Source organism: Neophocaena asiaeorientalis, unplaced genomic scaffold (genome assembly GCF_003031525.2).
Source record: "Neophocaena asiaeorientalis asiaeorientalis breed wild unplaced genomic scaffold, Neophocaena_asiaeorientalis_V1.1 scaffold59, whole genome shotgun sequence".
Classification (NCBI taxonomy): Eukaryota; Metazoa; Chordata; class Mammalia; order Artiodactyla; family Phocoenidae; genus Neophocaena; species Neophocaena asiaeorientalis.
In genome coordinates this window covers 12849244-12872399 of record NW_020174268.1, presented here as the reverse complement: position 1 = coordinate 12872399, position 23156 = coordinate 12849244, and the positions used below count along the sequence as shown (strand labels likewise).

General features: G+C 35.6%; 1 protein-coding gene across 2 annotated transcripts in view; it reads left to right on the top strand.

Annotated features, from left to right (window-relative positions):
• Window positions 1-23156, top strand: part of NBEA (neurobeachin) — a 609882-nt gene that overhangs the window by 381579 nt on the left and 205147 nt on the right. For both annotated transcript variants that reach the window (XM_024755508.1, XM_024755505.1), the window contains one exon: window positions 9364-9507. In XM_024755508.1, coding sequence (XP_024611276.1) covers window positions 9364-9507 — 144 coding nt within the window. The remainder of the gene's footprint in view (window positions 1-9363; window positions 9508-23156) is intronic.

Genomic DNA, 23156 nt, shown 5'->3' with positions numbered 1-23156 from the left:
TGTGGCAGGCTTAGAAAAGAAACACCAAGCATCATTCCCCAGGTTAATGCCATCCACTGCCAGGGGAAGTCTCCCCACCCTTTAAGCCCTCATTCAAGCTGTCCAGTTCATCTTTTCTTTCATTCCAAGAATGCCAAAACTTTCTTCCTTCCATTCTGCTACTCATTGGCTATCTACCCCTCTTGACTCAGGATGAAAGGTTTCTTTCCTTTGTTCGTTTTCCCCTCCCTCCCTTCCTTCCATCCTTCCTTCCTTCCTTCCACCTTCCCTCCCTTCTTTCCTTCCTGAAAAGAAACATAGTCATTGTGGAAAATCCAGAAAACGCAAAACAGTTTTAAAGAAGGGGGAAAAAGTCACTCATAGACAGCCGTCAAGATAGCTGCCTTTACCATTTTAATGTATTTATTCCTGCTGGTCTTTTTCTAAGCATACTTTAACGTAAGGACCAAACACTATGCTATGTACTCAAACAGTCACGAAGATGAATAATGCATTATCTCTGCTCTTCATGATATTTAGAGGGTTCCAAACTAGCCCAAGTTTTCTATATGTTTTAGCACTTTTTTCCACAAGTAAAGTGTGCCATGTGATTTTCAATGTAATGAAATCCTATTTAAAATATTTTAAAATCACCCTAACTTAATGGCTAATCAAAATCCTACCACATAATATTCTCCTACCACAGAGATTCTACGTTTATCATCATGTATATTTTTAAAATATGGCTTATCAAATTTCCCTTAAAAAGCATAGAATGCAGTTTTCTACATTTACTCCATTAAGATTATTAAGTTAGCATTTCATAGTTATATAATGCTGTACTTAAATTCAATAATATTTTCTTGTACCTTTTTTAATTGCATTTTTACTGTTTAAAAATGCTATTTATGAATATCCCCTTTGTTGGTCTGCTCTAAGAAATATTGCTTATATATGAATATTTTGAATTAGGAATAAATGAAATTCCGTTTTTGCTGTCAGAACCAAATTGTAAAAATGCATTGCATGTCTTTGAAAATCAGTATACTCTATTAGCAGGCCTGTCAATATAAAAAGTGCATTCCCTTTCCACCTCTTGCTCTAATAACCTCTTCTGTGTTACTCTGAGGCAGTTCACATAATCAGAGTATATTGTCAGCTTACTGGAGTTGGGGAAGCATGAAATGAAAATCACGTTAATATTGATCCAATTCTTTTACTTGCAAGTGTCCTTGATGTCCTTCTCCACAGAGCAATAACTGTTGATGTTAGGTAGCCATTTTCTTTTATTTCTTATAGTCCAGTAAATCATTTACAAGCAAAACTAATGTGAATAAGAACTTACCACTTAGAATAATAATCTGTGAACATTCCATCTTAATTAATGTCCATATTGCTAATTCTGGATATTTACTCTGCCGTTGAAATAAGTTCTTCAAGCTTTTCAGAGAACAGCCTACCTGCAGATGTAATGTTTATGTCTAGTTTAAAACAATCAAAAGTCTGTACAAGTTACTCATGCTGTACTCTAATTTTATGTGATATAACGATGTATTAAAATGGACCATAAATAGTAATATCAGTTATTGATTCAGGTAAGCATTACCATTTCTGAATCAAATTCATTATAAATTTGAAGCTGGTATCTTGGTAGTTTTATGGTGATATAGATAATATCTATTTTGAATTACAAAATATATTCTCTGTCAACAGAAATGAATTGAAGTGAGAACCATGGTTAAATCCAATGCATTCAGACTAAAATACCCACAACTAAGAAATGAAGAATTTGATGTGTAAACTGTCCAGATTTTTTATCTGTATTAATTAAATTTAGTCAATAACTATTCAGATTTTTACGTAAAGTGTGTTTGAAACAACAAATAGAAATTGTTTATTTGGATAGAAACAGTCTATTTCATTTATAGAAATACTTACTTTCATAAAAAGATTTTGTATTGATAAAGTGAGGCTCCTGACTCAACATCAAATATAAAAGAGCAAAAAGGATACCTGAGTTTTCCAGTCATTCTTTCCAATAGTGTTTTTTTTTTTTTTTTTTTTTTTTCCGGTACGCTGGCCTCTCACTGTTGTGGCCTCCTCCCGTTGCAGAGCACAGGCTCCGGACGCGCAGGCTCAGCGGCCATGGCTCACGGGCCCAGCCGCTCCCGGACCCTCCCCACACGAACCCGTGTCCCCTGCATCGGCAGGCGGACCCCCAACCACTGTGCCACCAGGGAAGCCCTCCAGTAGTGTTTTTATTCTGTATCACTAACAGTCCTTACCATTAGGATTTTTCTATTGCAAAGACTGTTTTTTCTTTAATCCTGTTCTATACAGAAGATGATTTTTGTTTTTTCAGTCCTTGGCCTTCAGCAGGTCTTTCCTTCTATGTCATCATCATTTACGTTACTTAAGAAAGGAAATACTATGTCTGTGCTATAAAGTCAAAGGCAAAATTTAATTTTGAATTTAAATTATTTACAAAGAAAAATACTTACTTTTCAGTAAATGATCGTTACAGTGAAGTTTGTTCTATGTATGTACTACTGCTTTTATCTCACATTAAGATTGACATAAAACATTTTTGAGTGTTATAGGTTTCTCAATACAACAAAAAAATTCTTTCGTCTTGTTTAAAATGGTCAAAATTGTAAAATTCTCAGTAATAGATTGATTCATACGTATTATTGCACAAGATCATATCACCATATTTAATGTAATTAGTTGGGAGTATTTATCTTAAAATCTTTTCCTTTTAGTGGAAATTAAATAATATCATTGGAGTTACTAAAAGCGCTGTTCTGTAAAGATATTTGTTGCTCTGATTTCAGCTTTAATGAGAAGAAGTAATGTCTATTTAAAATTTCCCAAAGTATTTATGTGTCATTAATAGTCCTAAAAGAAGTATTTAGGTTTGAAAATGAATTGCAGCATTTTCTCTTACGTAAGGGGAGATTTTTGTCAAAACACATTTCGCAAGCTAAAAATGTTGTGAAATGGTGTATATTGAAAAGAATTTCTCCTCCAAAAAAGACTGCCATCTTAAACTGATTTCAAGATGTTTAGAAACATTAGAATTTCCTGATATTACATTTAGATAAAATTAAAATGAGACTAAATTTCCATTCTTCCCATTTCCTTCCAATGATGGAAGAAAAGTATGTATTAAATGGCTCATCTTTATAATTCTCTAAAACAAATTGCGATATCAACTTTGTTGAGAAAGCAGTTTTTTCCTTATCCAAGATATTAAGAACACTTATATTCTTAAGATGCCTATATACAAAATCCAAAATGCATGTCAAATATATTGATGCTTATGTAATTTTATTTAATAATATATTTAAATGAATAAGATGGTTATTGAGGGGAAATCAGTTTTTAATGTAAGCTATTTACACTCCATTCAGCTTTACAAACACTTCATGGTACCTGCCTACACGCTATCCTTGCTGTCTTCAGGAATTATCTGATCTAGGGGAGGTGTTGAAGGCTCCTATTGCCTTGTAATGAATATAAACAGTGTTACAACAGCATGATGGAGGGAAGAAGATTAATCCCAATTGAAGGAAAGGAAACCATTATTTGTTGGATACTCATTATTGACTAGGTATCGTGCTAATAAGACCTTAGACGCATCCGTTATCTTATTTGAGTTTTTAAATCCTCACATCAGCCTGCTTTTTCCCCCCTTTATATAAATCTTAGGCAGCATTATTGTAAGCAATAAAGCATTGGTTGTATTCTCGTTCATTTTTAAATTATGTACTTAGTAAACTTTTAATACTCTTGTTAGTTTATTTTATCAACATTTTAACAAACATTCTGAGAGGTTATTATATAAATAATATTCACACATTTCACAGTATTTAAGCATTCATTGTCTATTTCAACAGTGCAATAATCCTGTGAGAGTTCAGTTAAAAAATACTTGGTTCTCTTTCAACAGGGTAGGCAACTGAGGTTAGGAGATTGGTCTGGATATATTTGTAAAATACGTTTTTAATGGATGTTTGCAGGAAAAATAAAGTAAGAATTGCAAATCACACAGTCCACCTTACTCATTTATGAGGAAACTGTAAAGGACATGAAGAGAAAAGTAACTTTTCTTAAGTACTGTACATATAAAATGATTAATATGCAAATTATTATTGTATTTTCATGTGCTCACTCAACAAATATTTATTGATTGCCACTTTTTTTGACACTCGATACACTGGAAATTAAAATCTAATACGAGAATACCTAAATAAAAGACTTAAGAAAAATATCAAAAAATAATATATTTTGACTTACAAGATACAAAATTTATACAATGAAGAGAATACTCAACTAAACTGCATTCTGAACGACAGAGCAGGTAAGGGAATTCCATGTAAAAGAAATTACACATGTCAGACTTAAAGGTTTGAAACAGTGTGGCATGTTTGGGAACAACAGCATTCAGCTCTTGGAGAATATAAAGTGTGAAGAGGTCAAATCGGTAAATTAGTGAGATATTAAATAAGCAGGGGCCAGCTCATGAATCTTACACCATGTACTTAAATTGTACAGATCAAATAACATGGAAAATGTGTTCTTACAGAGTAGATATACATAATATAGGTAGATAAGTAGATAGGTAGATACACATGTATGTTCATGTATCATTTTAATAAATGAAAAAGCCATATTTCCATACTCAATGGAAAATAAATGATAACTATTATATAAAACTGGTAAGAAGCCCCTGCTACACTAAAATTGGCTTGTTATGGGTTTATATCTTTTCTCTTCGTGCGTTAACTACACAGACATGATTTATTGTTTCCCTATTATTAGAAATTACATTTTTCCTTATTGGTATAGATGTTTTGGAGTTGTCTATAGAATAATTCCTTAAACAGAAATAAACTACTTTATAGTATTTTTCTTTACATTAACTGTTTATGTGTATCAATAGAAAAAGACATGATGGGCAAATGAAATTTCTTTGCCTTAATTGCCCAGACTTTCCAGTTAGACATATTCTCTGAATATTATCAAGATAAGTTAATGTCTCTAACTTATCACTTCTATATTTTAACTTACCCTTGTTTAAAATAACAATATAATTTTTAAATGATAATTAATAATTATTATTATAGTAGTAATAATGCTAGAGTATAATAACAGTACTAAAAACAGAAACATAGTTTTCTCGTTATTTCACTTTTAAAATATACTTTGTTTCACGTGGATCCTTATTATTAAGAGAAATATTACAAAAGAGGAGCTTCATTTAGGTTCATGTAATGCAGTATTCTATATTAGATGGCATTTTCACATACAGAGCTTTAAGCATATTTCCTTACTAAGAAATATAACGTGTATAGGATGTTTTCCTGTATTTGTTATTTGTAACATGATGTGGAAAATAAGTATAATTTTTGGATTTGGCTTCATTAATCTATAATTTGGTGGAACTTTTTATTCTGAAACCTTTCAAATTTTATGGCATTTTAATGTTTTCTTAGAAAATAAGGGTGTATGTCTAGCCTATCCAGCTTAACACATAATTCACATTTTCAAAGCTAAGGCATTCTGGTGGTTTGTGGTACTCGCTTGTTAATTTCCTGATGAATGGCTAAAGAGGCCAAGAAGTGCACTCAGTCCAACATGTCTTCTGAAGATAGATGATCTCAAATAAATTCTCTTCCCAATCAGATTTTGATTTGCTGGGTGTTAAACCAATTCTTTCTAAGGACAGTGTTTATAAGCCTTGTAATGAGACAGCCCTTTGAGACCTTACCTCTTTTTGCCTGTAATTTTGATAAATGAAAGTCTAATTCATAAAGGATATTGTGATTGAAAAGCACCTTTGGATCTCATACACTTTCATTTAGATAAATGTTTGGTGCAGTATCGTAAAAATCAGGAAGTTTACTGAGCTGCAAACTGATAACACTTCAACAGGGACGATAAGTTCGCTGTGTTGGTAGGGATTAGTTTACTACATATCTTTTGAAGACATAATTGTCTTACTGCTTTAAAACTAGAGGCGGTAAAATTGAATATACATTTCTTAAATATAATATACATTTGAGAGCTCACATACTTTTGACTAAATTTGCTTTATTGGAAGATTTTAATTTTACTTTATATTTTTAATAACACAAGAGTAATGTAAAGCCTTTTTTAAAAAAGACAAAGCAGAATGCACACAGTTGTGATACAAGGAAAAACTTGCTTTATTAAGCTGACTCATGCATAAAGGGCTTTATTGACTATTTCATGTAAAGAACCAAGTTCCCTTTCATGTGAATTCATAGATTCTTCAATAAGCGCTCAAACTGAAGGCAATTCACCAAGAATCTCTGAGATATCCTGGAATCTTCAGGTTAAGAGATATCCAGAGGTAACTTCTATGTCTCAGGTTATTCATTTGTTCAGTATTTATGAGGACTTGCTGTGTCCCAGGCAGCGTGCTAATAACTGGGATTACAAAGACAGAAGAATGTTTCTAGTCATCCAGGAAGGAGCTTCCAGGCTGTGTGGAGATAACAAGCGCACAAAAGATTATAATACATATAACTACTAGAGTAGCAGGATTTACGAAGCATAAGGGATGGGACTTCCCTGGCGGTCCAGTGGTTAAGACTCCGCACTTCCAACGCAGGGAGCACAGGTTCGATCCCTGGTTGGGGTCTAAGATCCCACATGCCGCGCTACACGGCCAGAAAAAACAGCATGTGGGAGAGTGCACACAAACCTGCCTTAAGAAATCAGAGTGGGGAACTCTGGGTGGGTAGACTTGAACTTCCGTTCAGCAAGTGTTCATGGCACACCTGCTGAGTACCAGGCACTGAGGCTGCAGAATGAGGCTATAGCCTAGTGGAGAAGACATACACATAACAGCACCCACTCAGTGTGGTTGAGTTCTGTGTAGACTGTGAAAGTATGGATTGGTTAGGAAAGGCACCTGAAGGAGGTGAGTTTTGAAGGTTAAGTAAGAATTAGCCGAACAAAGGAGGAAGGAAGAGACATACCATATTGAGGGAATACTTTTAGCACAGGTAAAGAGGTCTGAGAAAACATGACATAGTTTGGAAGCTGTAAATGGTCCAGTATTGCTCATGGGGGAGTAAGAAAAACTAAGACGAAACTGGTAATGAGAGGGTAAAAGGCCTTAATCAGTCATGTTAAGGGGTTTAGATTTGTATCCTAGAGTAGAAGCCTTGCACTGAGTGTTGTTGATTGGGAGGGGTTAACACACAATATTAAGCAGGAAAATATTCTCAACTTATTAGTGTTTAATAATAATACTCTGACAAAAGTATGGAGGGTGGTGTGAATAAGGGAGCTATTAAGGCCTTCTAAACCAGAATGATGATGGCTTGAGATGGGTCGAGTCCGTCACCTTACAGAATGAATCCTGTGTCTGTGGCTTGATTAAGTGGGTAGATCAAAACAGGAGAAGGTGAAGAAGCAAAAGATAATTCGTTCAGTTAGGGAAACGTGGAACTAGGAATATCCAGCTGAAGATGCCTAGTAGAAATATGGCTGTAAAGACCTCAGGAGAGATTTCTTGGTTATTAATCACTGGATTTGCCTCTTTGTTCTCAGATGATGCAAGCTCCGAGCTTCTCAAATTAAGTTACTACCCAAGAAGCAAACCATGTATAAAGATAGCTGTCCCCAGAAGATTACTGTTGTGCGGGCTTTGTATCACCAAGAATCCAAATGAAATTAAGATAAGGTTCTGGAGCATCCAGTAATCAATCCTCAAGCTTTTATTCCAGAAATAAGAATCATCTGTGGGCCAGTGAAAGAGGACTACACATATAAGCCATTTAATTCCCCTCACCTTCCATGTAGCATTGATCTGTATGTCTCTGAAGTATTTATTGAAGGACATATTTAACAATCTGTTACTTTATATTGTTAAGCTATATTTAAACCATGCTCTCTAGTTGCTATTGTCCAGTAAGAGCTAGGATGACAGACGGTACCTCTCAGCCAGTGACACTCTACAGTGCTGTCATGACATGCTGTGTTCCTCAACATGTGTTTTTTACTCCGCTCTGGGCTACCTTTGCGTCAATTTGTTAATGTTTTAGCAAACAGAATTGGCTCTGAGTCACTAACAAAAAGAAATGTGAAAGCTGCAAAGAAAGAAGCTAACAGTCTGGTTTACAATGCAAGTTTTACCACAGCTAGATGCACGTCCAAGAAAATGGTTGAGCAAATATCCACAGGCAGTAAGGGACTGTTGGAAGTCCTGTACTGGGCCTAGGAGAATTGACCGGAAGTATTCATTGTTCACTGGAGAGGATTTTGGCCAAAGGCATGACAAGATTTGCAGAGTAATTGCATGTGTACACAATACCATAACATCCCCTAAAACGATGATACAAAAATACTGTGTAGCAGTGATTTATTAGGCTCCCATATTCAGGAATATATCCACTGTACCAAATGAAATGTGAAGGTGTTTTTCTAGTTAATGCTGCTCCTTGAAGCCTATATCCTAATACTAAAGCTAGAACACAGTAAGTTACACCATTTTCTTCCAGGTTGAATTCCAACTTCAAGTGACATGAAATAAAGGTATTTCTTAGCTGTATACATATAATTTACTTGTAGCTCAGATAATTTCAGATTCAGTGGCACCTGCGAAAGCAGATGTTTGAATGCAAATATTGAAATATTTGTTAAGCAGTCAAATCCATGAGAGATTTAAATGTGTTGTAATTTCTAACCTGCGCCTTGATTAACAAGTGAATGCTAGGTCAACTCTTGCTATATTTCAATTTTTCTGAGTTATTTTTTGTGTGTTTGAATTTTGGCATTTTGTACTATTTTTTATATCAAAATAAGGATATCACTTTAGAAAGCCATTATTTATTTCATCCATTGCTAAGGAAATAGCTGTTTTGATGTATGTTATACGTCTACATCATTCCTTACTCTGCCTTTCTGTAGCTTCCTAGTAACAGTCATTTCTCCTTTCAGATGTGAATGCTTTCTTCATACTTACCTACTTTAAAAAATGATCTGATCAGTTGATTATCTAATTCACACTGAAGTATAATTGTGTAAAAGTGTTTAATTTTATGGATCAGAAAACCAGGTTTGTGGTGAAGTACAGATTTTTGGTAGAAAGTGCAGTGATCTTAGAGTCCCAAGTCCTAGGTTCCCCATGTAGCTTTCTCAGCCTGTTCCTCATCTGCAACATAAGAGCAGGTGATTATACCCCTTGCCTTTCTCGTGGAGTTACTTAGGCCAAACAAGATAAAGAAGGTAAAAATCTTCTATAATTGAAAGTAGTATGTAAATGCAGCATATATTTATAAGAAAGTAGTGGATTTATAAGAAAGTAAATCACAATGACCTAAATTATTATGTTTTGGTTGTGATTAGGCACTGAAGAAGATGTAGTAAAGTCTAAGAAAACATTCCGGAGTCAAGCAATAGTGAATCAGAATGCAGAGACAGAGCTTATGCTGGAAGGAGATGACGATGCAGTCAGTCTGCTCCAAGAGAAGGAAATTGACAATCTTGCAGGTAAATTTTTAAATATTTTTTTATTTGTTGTAATAAATGCACACAAAGTTATTGAATTTAAAATCTATCTCCTGATGAACAAGCTAGAGCCAGTGGTTGGAGCAATTCTCAATCATGTGAATGTTAATAATTTATCTCATTTCTAGTATTGAAAAGAGGAAAATACATATCAAACTAACGATAAATGAATAGCATCTACTTTCTGTGTAGTGAAGAGCAACTTTTAATATAGGAGAAATAATGGATAGCATAAACTGTTCCCATCTAACTCCCTAAATAATTGGGGGGCTGGCGGGGGGAACAGGATGGTAGACTTCACATATGACTAACATGCTAACAGCTGTGAAAAACAGCCACTTCGGGCAGGTGACCATTGAAATAGCCATTTCCTTCCTACTGTCACTCTTGGGAATGTCCCTCCCCATCTCTGTTTTTTTCCCCTCTCTCCCCGCACTGCTAATCCCCACTACTAGGAGACATACTTTCACCTGCCCACCCTCAGTTTTCACTTTGTCCTGGTGCTCGTCTAAGGTCAGTTCAGAGCAGCATCTACAATGGCCCAATGGACTATATATACCTTAGTGTTGGCATATAACCATTTTTGGTTTTTAAACCACTTTTGAGAATCTGGTGAAAGCAGATTGTTTCATGAAGGTACACAGACAATCTTGTACACAGTGTCAGAGGGTTCACTGACCCCTGGAATCCAGTCTGTGGAATCATATCCTAGATCTCAGGCTAAAAACTCCTGCTTTAGAGTCTCAAAAATGGTTGAATCTTACCTCTATTCTATATTTTCACCCCATACAACATTGGAGGGGCAGATGACAATAGAGAAGTGGACTTACATTCATCATTATGTTTACAAAATAGCGCTCCTGTTTCCAGAACTGAGCTGAAAATTACCTGGCGTGCATTAGGAAAGTCTCCAACAATATTTCTGCCAGTTAGAAATCTCTCACTTTTACCAAAGAGAAGATGTTAATTGTAAACTGGAGAGGAACGTTATTCTTCCTCTTTTAGAAAATGTTTAATAAGGTTATTCTAACACCAGCTACTGGATATGCCTATGTTATTAGCAATTCTGTATCATGAAAACAATTTTTCCTATTTAAAACTAATCTTAAGTCCATGAACAAATGTTTGCCTTGAATTTCTGAGGAAATGTTCAAGTTTTAGTATTGTTGTTTTTGTGGGGTTTTTTAGTAGTTCAGAGATTTTTATCTGAGGCCACTTGGCAATTTAAGCAAATGAAGTCCATTATTTCTTTTTGCCACAGATTGTTTTCTCGTTTTCTGGTCTTATTCTTGATCCTAAAGAACTAGAGAAAATTCACAAACACGATTTCTGACCTTTTGAGGTAATGTGTTGCCTTTCCTCATTCACATATCCTCACAGATATGTTCAATAATTATACAGTTTAGTTTAACATCTCTGGTCTTTAGTTCCCACTAAAGGTAATTAGTTGATACAAATTTGGCTAGTACCTTGAAGTTTATTATGATGAGATATGCCCACTAATACCAGAAGCAAAATCTGGTAATGATTAATGACTCCTTTATATTTCTCTCTTTTAATGGTAGCTTGAGTAATTATTAATATTAATTTATGCTTATAAACAAAATTCTCAAAATAACATTAAGTTAAAATATGTAAAGAGCAATGAAAGCAGGCTTGAAATAAACTGTTTAAAAATCGAATCTTAGCCAATGACCTCTATCAATACAACTTCTGTCTTTTAAACAGATTTTTCTTTGAGCAGATTTGCTCTTTTGCCTATCCACCAAATCCTAACTCATACTCTTTCTGTGGAATCCTTGTGTCTAAAAAATCTTATAAACTGTCCTAAAATATTGATCTTCTACTTAGTCTACAGTGTTCATGTTTAAATCAGCAGTGCACAAATGTGACCCTGAACTTTGAATGCAGTAGAAAAGAAGTAGGGGATGGATATTTTGTGAAGGGAGAAGTAACAGTCACAGAAATAGTCTGCATAATATATAGGTGTCTAACAGATTCATTCTGTAAATGCTGAAGCCTACTTACTAATCTGGACTGCCATGATAGTGACAATGTCACATGAAAATAATTTTGGGGCTTCCCTGGTGGCGCAGTGGTTGAGAGTCCGCCTGCCGATGCGGGGGATGCGGGTTCATGCCCCAGTCTGGGAGGATCCCACATGCCGCGGAGCGGCTGGGCCCATGAGCCATGGCCACTGGGCCTGCACGTCCGGAGCCTGTGCTCCGCGGCAGGAGAGGCCACGGCAGTGGGAGGCCCGCATACCACAAAAAAATAATAATAATAATAATTTTGGAAGTTAATTATGAACCAGTATTCTTAGGTTTTAAAAAAAATCAGCTATAAGTTTTAAACCACATAAATACATAACTTTTTTTGTTGCTCTAACAAATTCTTATCCAAATAATTGTTATCTCTGTCTCAGAAGTCAAAATTTGCTAAATAATAATGTCTTTCTTAGGATCAGTTTCTGTTTATAAAAAGAAAAATAAGAGGAAGAAGTATAGCCAGCATGTCTTGCTAGGCACCAGGTGGTGTTTGAAGGGCTTCATGTGCTATAACCTATTTAATAGTCACAACAATCCTGAGAGGCAGATACAATTATTATTACCTTAATTTTACAAATGAGGATATAGAGGTCAAGACAAATTTAAGTAGCTTGCATAAGGTTAACAAGTGTATAAAATAATGTATTTCCTTAAAATTATGTAGTATATGGCACAAACTAAAATACACCAAATAGTGTCTTTAAATAAATATGTATATATACTTAGAAGTTTATGAATAAGCATAATAATTCATTTTAGTTTTATATATGTGTTCCCCCAAATCATCTAGTAAGTTAAAAAAATCTGACAGGGTATTTTCAGCACAACTGTATTTAAACATTGACCCTTTCTCATGTTTTCCCCATTTTCCTTGGAATTTTCTAGTTTTAATAAAGATACGATGTCCACAAAGTTCTACAGTTTTAAGTGTCATACAATTTTCTGTTTCACTTTTAGTTCCCTTTCTTCCCAAGCTGTTCATCTCAAGAGGCAAGTTAAATATGTGTCACTAGTACTTACTCAATTTATTATGTATTGTTGCAAATGGCTAATATGATTATAATATAGAACTATGCCAATCAATTATTACATTAATAACACCTAACTTAATTTATTTTAATTGCTTTTTTAGTTTGTAGAGATCGACCAAAGTGAATTAGCACCTAAGATTTCATATGTAATTAAAAATTTCAACTTACTAATTATATTGTTACTTAAAACATTGAAATTAATTTGTGTAATTCAACTGATTTTAACCTAAAATCTCAATTATTTATTTTAATTTGAAATTTAGCTTGGCAGGTTATTTCTTCAAGTAATTATTGAGTAACTAAAATTTAAAATTAACTCAAATTTGTGTGAATTGACAAGTGAATGATTTAATTTAATTGATAGAAAGGCTTGTCTCCCACTAATAGAATGTATTTCATTTCTTTTAGAGTAGTAGTTCTGTCACATATGCGGGTAACAATAGAAATATTTTACATAATAGAATTAGAATTCATACGGATTCCTTCATTGTTACTTCCAAATGTTAGTAATTTTGCTAATTTAGAGAATTCTGAGTTAATGTTAATGATGATGGTCCTTCATGCTTTATCAGTTCTGTAAGTTGTTAAAAATGTTTTGTTTATGTATATGTAAGCTGTTATTACCAACAATCCACCCATGTATTTAATGTCAAATAACTTAAACAATTTCTACAAGCCCACACCGCCAATGTCCAAACTTCTCTTTTTACCTGAAATATCCTTCACACATCTCTAATCTACACCCTCCCTTATCTCCTCCTATCAAAATCTCTACCCTTTTTTATACCTATTTAAATAAAATACTTTGTGAAATATTCACTAGCCAGTCTTATCACCCCATAACTTTTTTTTTTTTTTTTTTTTTTTGTGATACACGGGCCTCTCACTGTTGTGGTCTCCCCCATTGCGGAGCACAGGCTCTGGACGCGCAGGCTCAGTGGCCATGGCTCACGGGCCTAGCCGCTCCGCGGCATGTGGGATCTTCCCAGACCAGGGCACGAACCCGTGTCCCCTGCATGGGCAGGCGGACTCTCAACCACTGCGCCACCAGGGAAGCCCCCCATAACATTTTTTGACAACAACTTTATTGAGATACAATTCACATACCATACAATTGACCCATTTTGAGTGTACAATGATTTTAATGATTTTTGTATATTCACAGTTATGCAACCATTGCCACAATTTTAGCACATTTCATCACCTCAAAAAGGAATCTCATATTCTTTGGCTCTTCCCCCCAACTTTCCCATTCTTCCTCCACAGCCTTAGAGGACCACTAATCTACTTTCTGTCTCCATAGATTTGCCTATTCTGGGCATTTCATATCAGTGGAATCATATAATATGCAGTCTTTTGTGACTGGCTTCTTTTAGTTAGCATGATGTTTTCAAGGTTAATCCATGTCATAACATGTATATCTTTTTTATGACGAATAATATTCCATTGTGTGAATGTACCACATTATCCATTCTTTGTCATTTATCCATTCAAATGTTGCTGGACATCTGGTTCGTTTCCACTTTTTGGCTGTTATAACTAACAATACTGCTATGAACTTTTATTTACAACATTTTATTTGAACATAAGTTTTTTCTCTTGAGTATATGCCTAGGCATGGAATTGCTGGGTCAAATAATTACTCTATTTTTAACTTTTTGAGGAACTGCTAGGCTGTTTTCCAAAGTGGCTTCATTATTTTAATTGCCATCAGCAGTGTGGGAGGGTCCAATTTCTCCACATTCTTCCCAATGCTGGTTATTATCTATCTTTTTTATTATAACTGCCCCCCAAATTTTGATTATATTAATCTTAAGACACTTATTACATAAAGTCTTGTTTTGTAGATGCTGTTCTATATGTTTTGTCCCTCCTTTTAGACTGTAAATTCCTTAAGGCTATCAACCGTATCCCATGTACCTTTGAACCATGAAGAAATCTAACAACGTTACTTGCCCTTAAAATGTTCCCATTGAAAAAGTTTCATTATAGGTAAACTGGAGAGCTGAGATAATTATCTAGTTAATTTATACCAAAACAAAGAGACAAAATAAAACTTTTGAGCTCTTGAGAGTAAGTATTTGGGAGCTTGAATTATCAGATCATATGTTCATACTAATTAAACCATTCAAATAATGACTCAGTTCATTATTTGTCTTTTCCAGTGTATGAACATCTAAAGTTAAGCTAATCTTGGTTCCATCCCAATTTCTACTAATTATGTCATTTTAACTAAATGTCCCTTAAGGTCCCCATTTTTAACATCAAGATACCACTGTGACTCTTAATCAAAAAAATAATAACTCTCTCTATCACATGGAAAAGATGTCCTATAACCAATGGACTATAATGTTATTTTGAATATTTTAAAAAGAATAATTAGTATAGGGAACTAGCAACATGGGGAAGAAGTGTTAGAGTGTAAGGGTTGGATTTTTTGTGGGGGTGGGTTTCAAAATGGTAGATTTACAATCCTTTACACACACACACATACACACATGCACACACACACACACGCACACACACACACGCATACATACTCTAACCAAAGTCAAGAATCCGAAACTTAGAAGAAATGCATTATGTGAATTCAAGAATGAGAAAAATATAGAAATAAGGGAGGTCTACTAAGAGAAATAGAATGTGGTCAACGGGAGGTTCTCCTAAATGACAGTCACTTTCCCCACGTGACTCACCTTTGAAGCTCATCACAGTTCCCATGCACTTTCACTGATGTTTAGAGGGCAGTACCTGTTCAGACTGTTTTTCTTATTGTTAACCAGTCAAATTCTCTGCATTTCGTACAATCTCTGTTCTACCAATTCAAACTAAAAGCAGGTGTCAAATGATAGGGATGGAGGAGGAAACTGTTGCTTAGAATTTTTTTAAATTATGAAAGTTTCAGGCATACAACGTTATAATTCAACATCTGTATAAATACAAAGTGATCACCTTCACAATTCTAATTACCATCCATCACTGTACAGTTGGCCCCCTGCACTTATTTACTTAGAATTTTTTTAAGGATGACCATTCCTACCTCCCTAAATCTCTATTTGACTGCATTTCACATACTCATTTACTTACTCAGTAACAGTTTTTGAATACTTAGTGACTATGTAGAACTCTGGGGTTTGGAGACTGATAGGAAAAAAAAAGTCAGCAGGAGAACCAGTTCTGCTACCCCTACTCAGCAACTCAAATAACCAGGAATTATGGTATAGAATATGCATACCCTAATAAGTGAAAGTAGACAATTAAGATGATCAGATAGATAATTTAGGCCTTTAAATGTTCTAACTTGAAATATTCATCTACCAGAGGCAAACTTGTTTATTTAAGGAGTGAATGTTACCTAAAAACTGAGCTAATAAGAAAGGAAGATAAAAGCAAAGTATAGGGCATACAAGAAGGAAGAACTCAAGAGTCTAGAAAATTATAATAATAAAATGAAAGGAACAACAGAATTCTAAAAACTAAGAGTTTTTCAGGGAAATGTGTTATTTAAAGAAGAAAAAGGAATATAAGCCGAAAGCACAGAAAAAAATTACTATAATTGTTTAATGGAATAAGAATATAAATACTATAGATGAGAACAAGGTCAGTTGTTTCATAGACGCAGATAAATTCTGACTCAGATCATGTCAGCTTGAGTCAGGCCTAACTGTTCCACACAGTCCAATTGTAATATGATTAATGAAGATTCTTTTCCTGAAAAAACTAGTATTTTTTAAAAATTCCTTAACAGTTACACTTAAGATGTTTTAATTACAAAGTCTAACTAGACTGGAATCAACCTGATATTTGTATTTAGGGGAAAATATCTTTTAAACATTCTGGATTCTCTGAAATGCATTTTGCTCAGGATTTTCCCCTTAATTTTTAAACCCAAATGTGTTTTAAGGGAAATTTAATCCATATGTCCCTGACTCACTCACACTTAACTCATCAAAATGTTGTTTAGTAAAAGCTATTTGATGTTGAAAAAGCCTTATGAGTCTTTATAAGTCTTTTTTCTCTCTCTTTGAATTAGGAAGTTGCTTTGCAGTCATAAATAGTATACCCAAAGGGTTCGTGTTCAGCTTCAAACAGAATTCGCAAAGCTCTTAGAGACAACATTAACACATGCCCATTTCTTACAAAAGCTAAAATACTTAAACTTCTAAGTTAATTTTTTAATTCAGCTGAAAAGTTGTGAAAACCAATAAAAGCTTCACCTTGAATATCTAGCCTTCTTAGCCTTTCTTCATTATTTTTACAATGTCTACAAGGCCATTTTAGAGTCTGCAAATACTTTACTGTATCCATCTTTCTGTATCTCCAAAAATGCATGTTCTCTCCAACCATGGATTCTGTAGTCTATAAAAACACTTTTAAGGTACTTTTAACTGTAACAACATCCCACTAACCAAATGTTGTAAATTTATAAATTTATAAATAAATTTATAAATAAAAGGACATAATTCAACTGCGTTCGTTAGACATCAACCATGATTCAGCTTATATATAATGTTCTTACATCTTTTTTTAATTTTAAGAATAAGCCATTCTTTGTTATGCTGCAAATCTTTCACAAACCACAGTGATGAGGTCTGTTCTTTCTAATACAGTGTTCTAGTTGAAACCGGTTTTTATTTTTTACTGTTTTCTCTGTATGGAGAGTTTCCCACAAAGTAATCCCTCTACAGATTTATAGTTATATTTACTACCAACCTGAAAAGTAGTGGCAATGAACAACTCAACTCACTTATCAATAGACCATCTCTCTCCTATATGTAGGCAGCTAATATTTCAAATGTCATGTTTTTTAAAGAGGATATGATGAGGATATTATTCACCTGTTGAAAACATGTGGGTCACCACATTTGTCACACTTGGAGGGAAAAAAAGTGTGAGATAAGAAAACTGTTCCTAATGCCGAACTCTGGGCGTTAGCAACGTGGAGAAGAGGAAGAGGTGAGGTTTCATCACTGCCTCACCTCTGAGTGCTCTGCCCTCCCTCTGAAAGACTTTGGCACTAATTCACAAACAGGTAAAAAACTGATTTTGCCACTACATTTAGAGCAGTGCCATACAAAAAGACAAATTAGTCTTTCTGCATACTGAAAATATTTTATTTATTTAATTATTTTGTTTCGATGACTTAGTGCTATGGAGCCAGAGCAACAGCCTGCAAGGGTACCTCAACATAAACAGTCAGCACTAAGGACAAGTTTTACATGGAAATCCATTTATAAGTAGTTGTTCCAGTAGAATCTGCTCCATTAGATCAATCATCAGTCCAATAAATATAAATCTAGAACAACTTTTTATCAGCAAAAAAGAAGAGAAAGTCAGCCTCAGTTTGCTGGCTAAATATTGTTAAATATCTTCTTTCCAGATAAAATGTTTAGGCAGTTTTATTGATCAGAAGATGACAGATAGTAATGTTTTTTCCTCAAAGTTCTGTTGAATTTTTCCTTCATTTTAAGTCACTAACAGATGAAACAGCTAAATGCAGTTGTGCTATTTCAGTTCAATTTGTATCTAAAACAGGAATGTTAAGAACCAAATATCACAGAAAACTTTCTTTAAAAATAAATCTTTCATCTAAGGTTGGGTTGTATGGATGAGTCTTCATTCACCAGCAAGTTTTCGGGGTGGAGGGGGTGGGTGGAATTAGCTAGTTAAAGTAGTAAAGAGTAAATGTGGATGAGCAAATGATGCTGGCAGATAACTTTACAACTCTATGAATTGGGTATTATACTTCATTCTAAGATGTGGAAACTTAGGGTCAGACATTGGGGTATTTATTTATGATCATATAACAAATATCAATACATGAGCCAAGAAGTGAGCCCACTTTTCTTTCTCCGAAAGCCCTTGTTCATTCTACTACATCAGTGCTTTATTTTGGGTTTTATTTTTAAATCCTGAATTATAACCCATTGATGTGTTAGCAAATCAATTACTTGGACTATTACCAGCATTATTTGTAAAGGAAATAAAATGCAAAGAAAAGATTCAAATAGAAAATGTCAAAATTCATCACACACAATAAAGATAAGAGCTGGAAGGACCTGTTGGGTCCTTATTCTCCGTTTCCAGATCCCAACTTGACTTAGGTTGGATGTGGTTATCCAAACAAAACACATATGAAATATTGAATGTCTACTGTGTGCAAGACATTACTCTGGGTGCTTGGAGCAAAAAGACACATATGATTAAAGTCCCTGCTTTCAAGGAGTTTACAGTGAAGAGGGAGGACAGATAATGAAAAGAAAAAAAAAATCCTACATCTACAAAGGAAGCCATGATAACACAAAACAGGGCCCTTGACCGCCATGTGGATTCTGGATGGGTATTCCTTTTAGTTAATCATAAGTAAAAGATTTGGAGTTGTTACAGACGACATGTAAACATAGTGTGCTAAACGACCACCACCTCTGTGAAACTACAGTAGGTCTAAATTATTCAGGTAGAAGTATGAGGCAGAAATCTCTGAAGGTTACTAGGGTGGGAGGCATTTTGTGCCATGAGGTACCTGTATTTTATCCTAAAGGCTACAGTGAGACAATGAACAACTTTTAAGCATGAAAAGATCTAATTTATGTTTTTTAAAAAATTACTCAGGCCACTGTACAGATTATGGTTTTAGGATGTCCAGACTTGAGGCAGGAGGCTGTTGTCCAGATCAGAGGTGATGAGAGCCTAAACTAAATTGGTGATGGAGGAAGGAGGAGAGGAGGGCAACTTGTAACAACACTTAGGAGGTAGGATGTGAAGGACCACGATAATTGACCAGTTGTGAGGAGTAAGAACGAGGGGAATCTGTCCCGGGAGAAGAAATGATGTGGAATCTGTTAAATGTGTTTGGGAATCTAAAGATGCAGGGTTTTAGGGGAGAGAAGAATGAAGATGAATGGTCAGATTGGTCTGTTGGGTATCCATATTTTTCAAATGTATAGAATGGTTTGAAATTTGAGAACCAAGTTGGGCATGGAGCTCATAATTTAAACCTCTGAGATCACCCAAGGAAAGTGAGAATATAAAAATAGAAGAGTAGTAGCCCAAAGTCAGATCCCCTGTGGAGCAACAAGGTTTAATTGGCCAACAAAGGACAGCTCCTCAGGGATACCAAGAAGGAAGTCAGGCAGAAAGAGAACAGGAGAGAAGACAGGCTTACCTTGGAGATATTGCAGGTTCGGTTCCAGACCCCACCACAAAGCAAGTATTGCAATGAATCGAGGCACATGAATTTTTTGTTTTCCCAGTGCATAGAAGAGTTATGTTTAATGTTTATATCATATTGTAGCCTATTAAGCATGCAATAGCATTGTGTTTAAAAAAATGTACATGCCTTAATGTAAAAATACTTTATTGTTTAAAGAAGTGCTAACTGTCATCTGAGCCTCCAGGAGGTCAGAATCTTTTTGCTGGTGGAGGGTCTTGCCCGGATGTTGATGGCTGCTGACTGATCAGGGTGGTGGGTGCTGAAGGTGGGGTGCCCGTGACAGTTTCTGGAAATAAGTCCACAGTGAAGTTTGCCACAGGGATTGACGCTGCCTTTTACGAATGATTTCTCTGTAGCATGCAGTGCTGTTTGATAACATTTGCCCACAATAGAGCAGCTTTCAAAATTAGGCTCAGTCCTCTCAAACCCCACCACTGCTTTATCAACTAAGTTTATGTACTATTCTTAATCCTTTGTTGTCATTTCAGCAGTCTTCACAGCATCTTCACCAGAAGTAGATTCCATCTCAAGAAACCAGTTTCTTTGCTCATCTATGTGAAGCAACTCCTCAACTTTTCAAGTTTTATCATGAGATTGCAGCAATTCAGTCACCTCTTCCAGCTCCACTTCTAATTCTAGTTCTCTTTCTATTTCCACCACATCTGCAGTTACTTCCTCCAGTGAAGTCTTGAACCCCTCAAAGTCATCCATAAGGGTTGAAATCAACTTCTGCCAAACACCTGTTTATGTTGACATTTTTACCTCTTCCCATGAATCACGAATCTTCTTAATGGCATCTAGAATGGTGAATCCTTTCCAGAAGGTTTTCCATTTACTTTGCCCAAATCCATGAAAGGAATCACTATTTATGGCAGCTATAGCCTTTTGAAATGTATTTCTTAAATAACGAGACTTGAAAGTCAAAATGACTCCTTGATCCATGGGCTGCAGAATGGAAATTATGTTAGCAGGCATGAAAACAACATTAATCTCCTTGTACATCTCCATCAGAGCTCTTGGGTGACCAGGTGCGTGGTCAATGAGCAGTAATAATTTGAAAGGAACCTTTTTTTCTGAGCAGTAGGTCTTAACAGTGGGCTTAAAATATTCAGTAAACCATGTTGTCAACAGATGTGCTGTCATCCAGGCTTTGTTAGTGCATTTTATAGAGCACAGGCAGAATAGATTCAGCATAATTCTTAAGGGCCCTAGGATTTTCAGAATGGTAAATGAGCTTTGGCTTCAACCTAAAGTCACCAACTGCATCAGCCTCTAACGAAGGAGTCAGCCTGTCCTTTAAAGCTTTGAAGCCAGGCATTGACTTCTTCTCTCTGGCTGTGAAAGTCCTGGATGGCATCTTCTCCCAATAGAAGACCATTTCATCTACGCTGAAGATCTGTTGTTTAGTGTAGCCCCCTTCATAAATTATCTTGGCTAGATCTCCTGGATAAGTTGCTTCTACAGTGCAGCTTCTCCATCGGCACTTGCTGCTTCACCTTCACCTTTATACTATGGAGATGGCTTCTTTCCTTAAATCTCACGGACCAGTCTCTGCTAGCTTCAGACTTATCTTCTGCAGGTTCCTCACCTCTTTCAGTCTTCATAGAATTGAAGAGAGTCAGAGCCTTGCTCTGGATTAGGTTTTGGATTAAGGGAATGCTGTGGCTGGCTTGATCTTCCAACCAGACCACTAAAACTTTCTCCAGTCAGCAATAAGGCTGTTTCCCTTTCTTATCATTCATGCGCTCACTGGAGTAGCACTTTTAATTTCCTTCAAGAACTTTTCCTTTACATTCACAACTTGGCGAACTCCTTGGCACAAGAGGCCTAGCTTTTGGCCTGTCTCTGCTTTCAACATGCCTTCCTCACTAAGCGTACTCATTTCTAGCTTTTGATTTTAAGTGAGAGAGACCTGTGACTCTTCCTTTCACTTGAATACTTACAGGCCAATGCAGGTTTATTAATTGGCCTAATTTCAGTATTGTTGTGTCTCAGGGAATAGGGAGAGAGAGAGAGACAAGAGAATGGAATGGTCCATGGAGCAGTCAGAACAAACACAACATTTACCAACTAAGTTTAGTCTCGTATGGGTAGGGTTCATGGTGCCCCAAAACAATTACAGTATTAATGTCAGTGATCACTGGTCACACATCACCATAGCAAGTATAATAATAATGAAAAAGTTTGAAATACCATGAGAATTGCCAAAATGTGACACGGAGACTTGGAGTGTGCAAGTGCTATTGGGAAAAAAAAAAAAAAAAAGCTCTATCAAGCTTCTGGATGCACGGTTGCCACAAACCTTCAATTTGTAAAAAACACAGTCTGCCAAGTGCAGTAAAATGAGTTATGTCTATAGTATGCTTTAGAAGTCAAGGAACTCTGGCTCAGTCACTTTCAAACTGGTATTCCTTGGAACACAGTTATTTTGAAATATGCTAATGAGAAAAGAGTATAGTTAAAGGTATTTGGAAAATTCTGAGTTTAAAAATAAAATGTTACGCAGATTGTGTGTTTTTTTTTTAATTGATGGAAGGACTTTTGCAAACTTTTAGCATATTAATTAATATGTATGTCCCTAACACCTTGGTCTAAGTAGAGGATGAGGGTGAAGCCAAAAGGAGTGAATAGGAATGAGGAACTAAGAGGTGAAAACTGAAGTCCAGAAGCTTAACAAAGGAGAGGAGACCAAGATAAAAGAGCAGCTAAAGTGGAGGAGGGTAGGACCGAATGCCAGATGGAGAGAGTAACTGACTTGAACAGGAGGAAAGTTACATTTTCTGGAGAAAAAGGGATAACGATAAATGCAGAGGCAGAAAAGTCTTTAGATAGAGGAAGACATTAAGATAAATAACCAAATTTCATTTTCTCCAAAATAAGAATACTTCATTTATTATGCGGTCAGGATGGATGAACGTTCACATGTGAATTTTTCTAGGAAGGGGCCATATATTTAGTCATCTTCTCTAAGAGATGTGTGAGCTTCCGAAAAAGGACAGACACCACTGCTCCACACTGTAATACCTGAGCTTTAATCTTTGGTTCATTGACCTAAAAAAATCTGACATTAGAAGCTACGTGTGTTTTCAGTCCTGTCTCACACTGCTCCCCTTTACACCTCCTAATCGCCGGCCCATCTTATTTCCTACTGTCCACATCCTGCATCTGTTTGTTCAAACTCTTCTCCTACTTCACAACACTCTTCCCCGCATGTGCACCCGTCTGACTCCTACCCATCCATCACAGCTCACTTCAGTTCACTGCCTCACCCTGACCCCCCACAAAGGCTGGAAAGCATCACAGTTCTGTGAATGCCTATAGAATTTTTTTTTCTGTCCT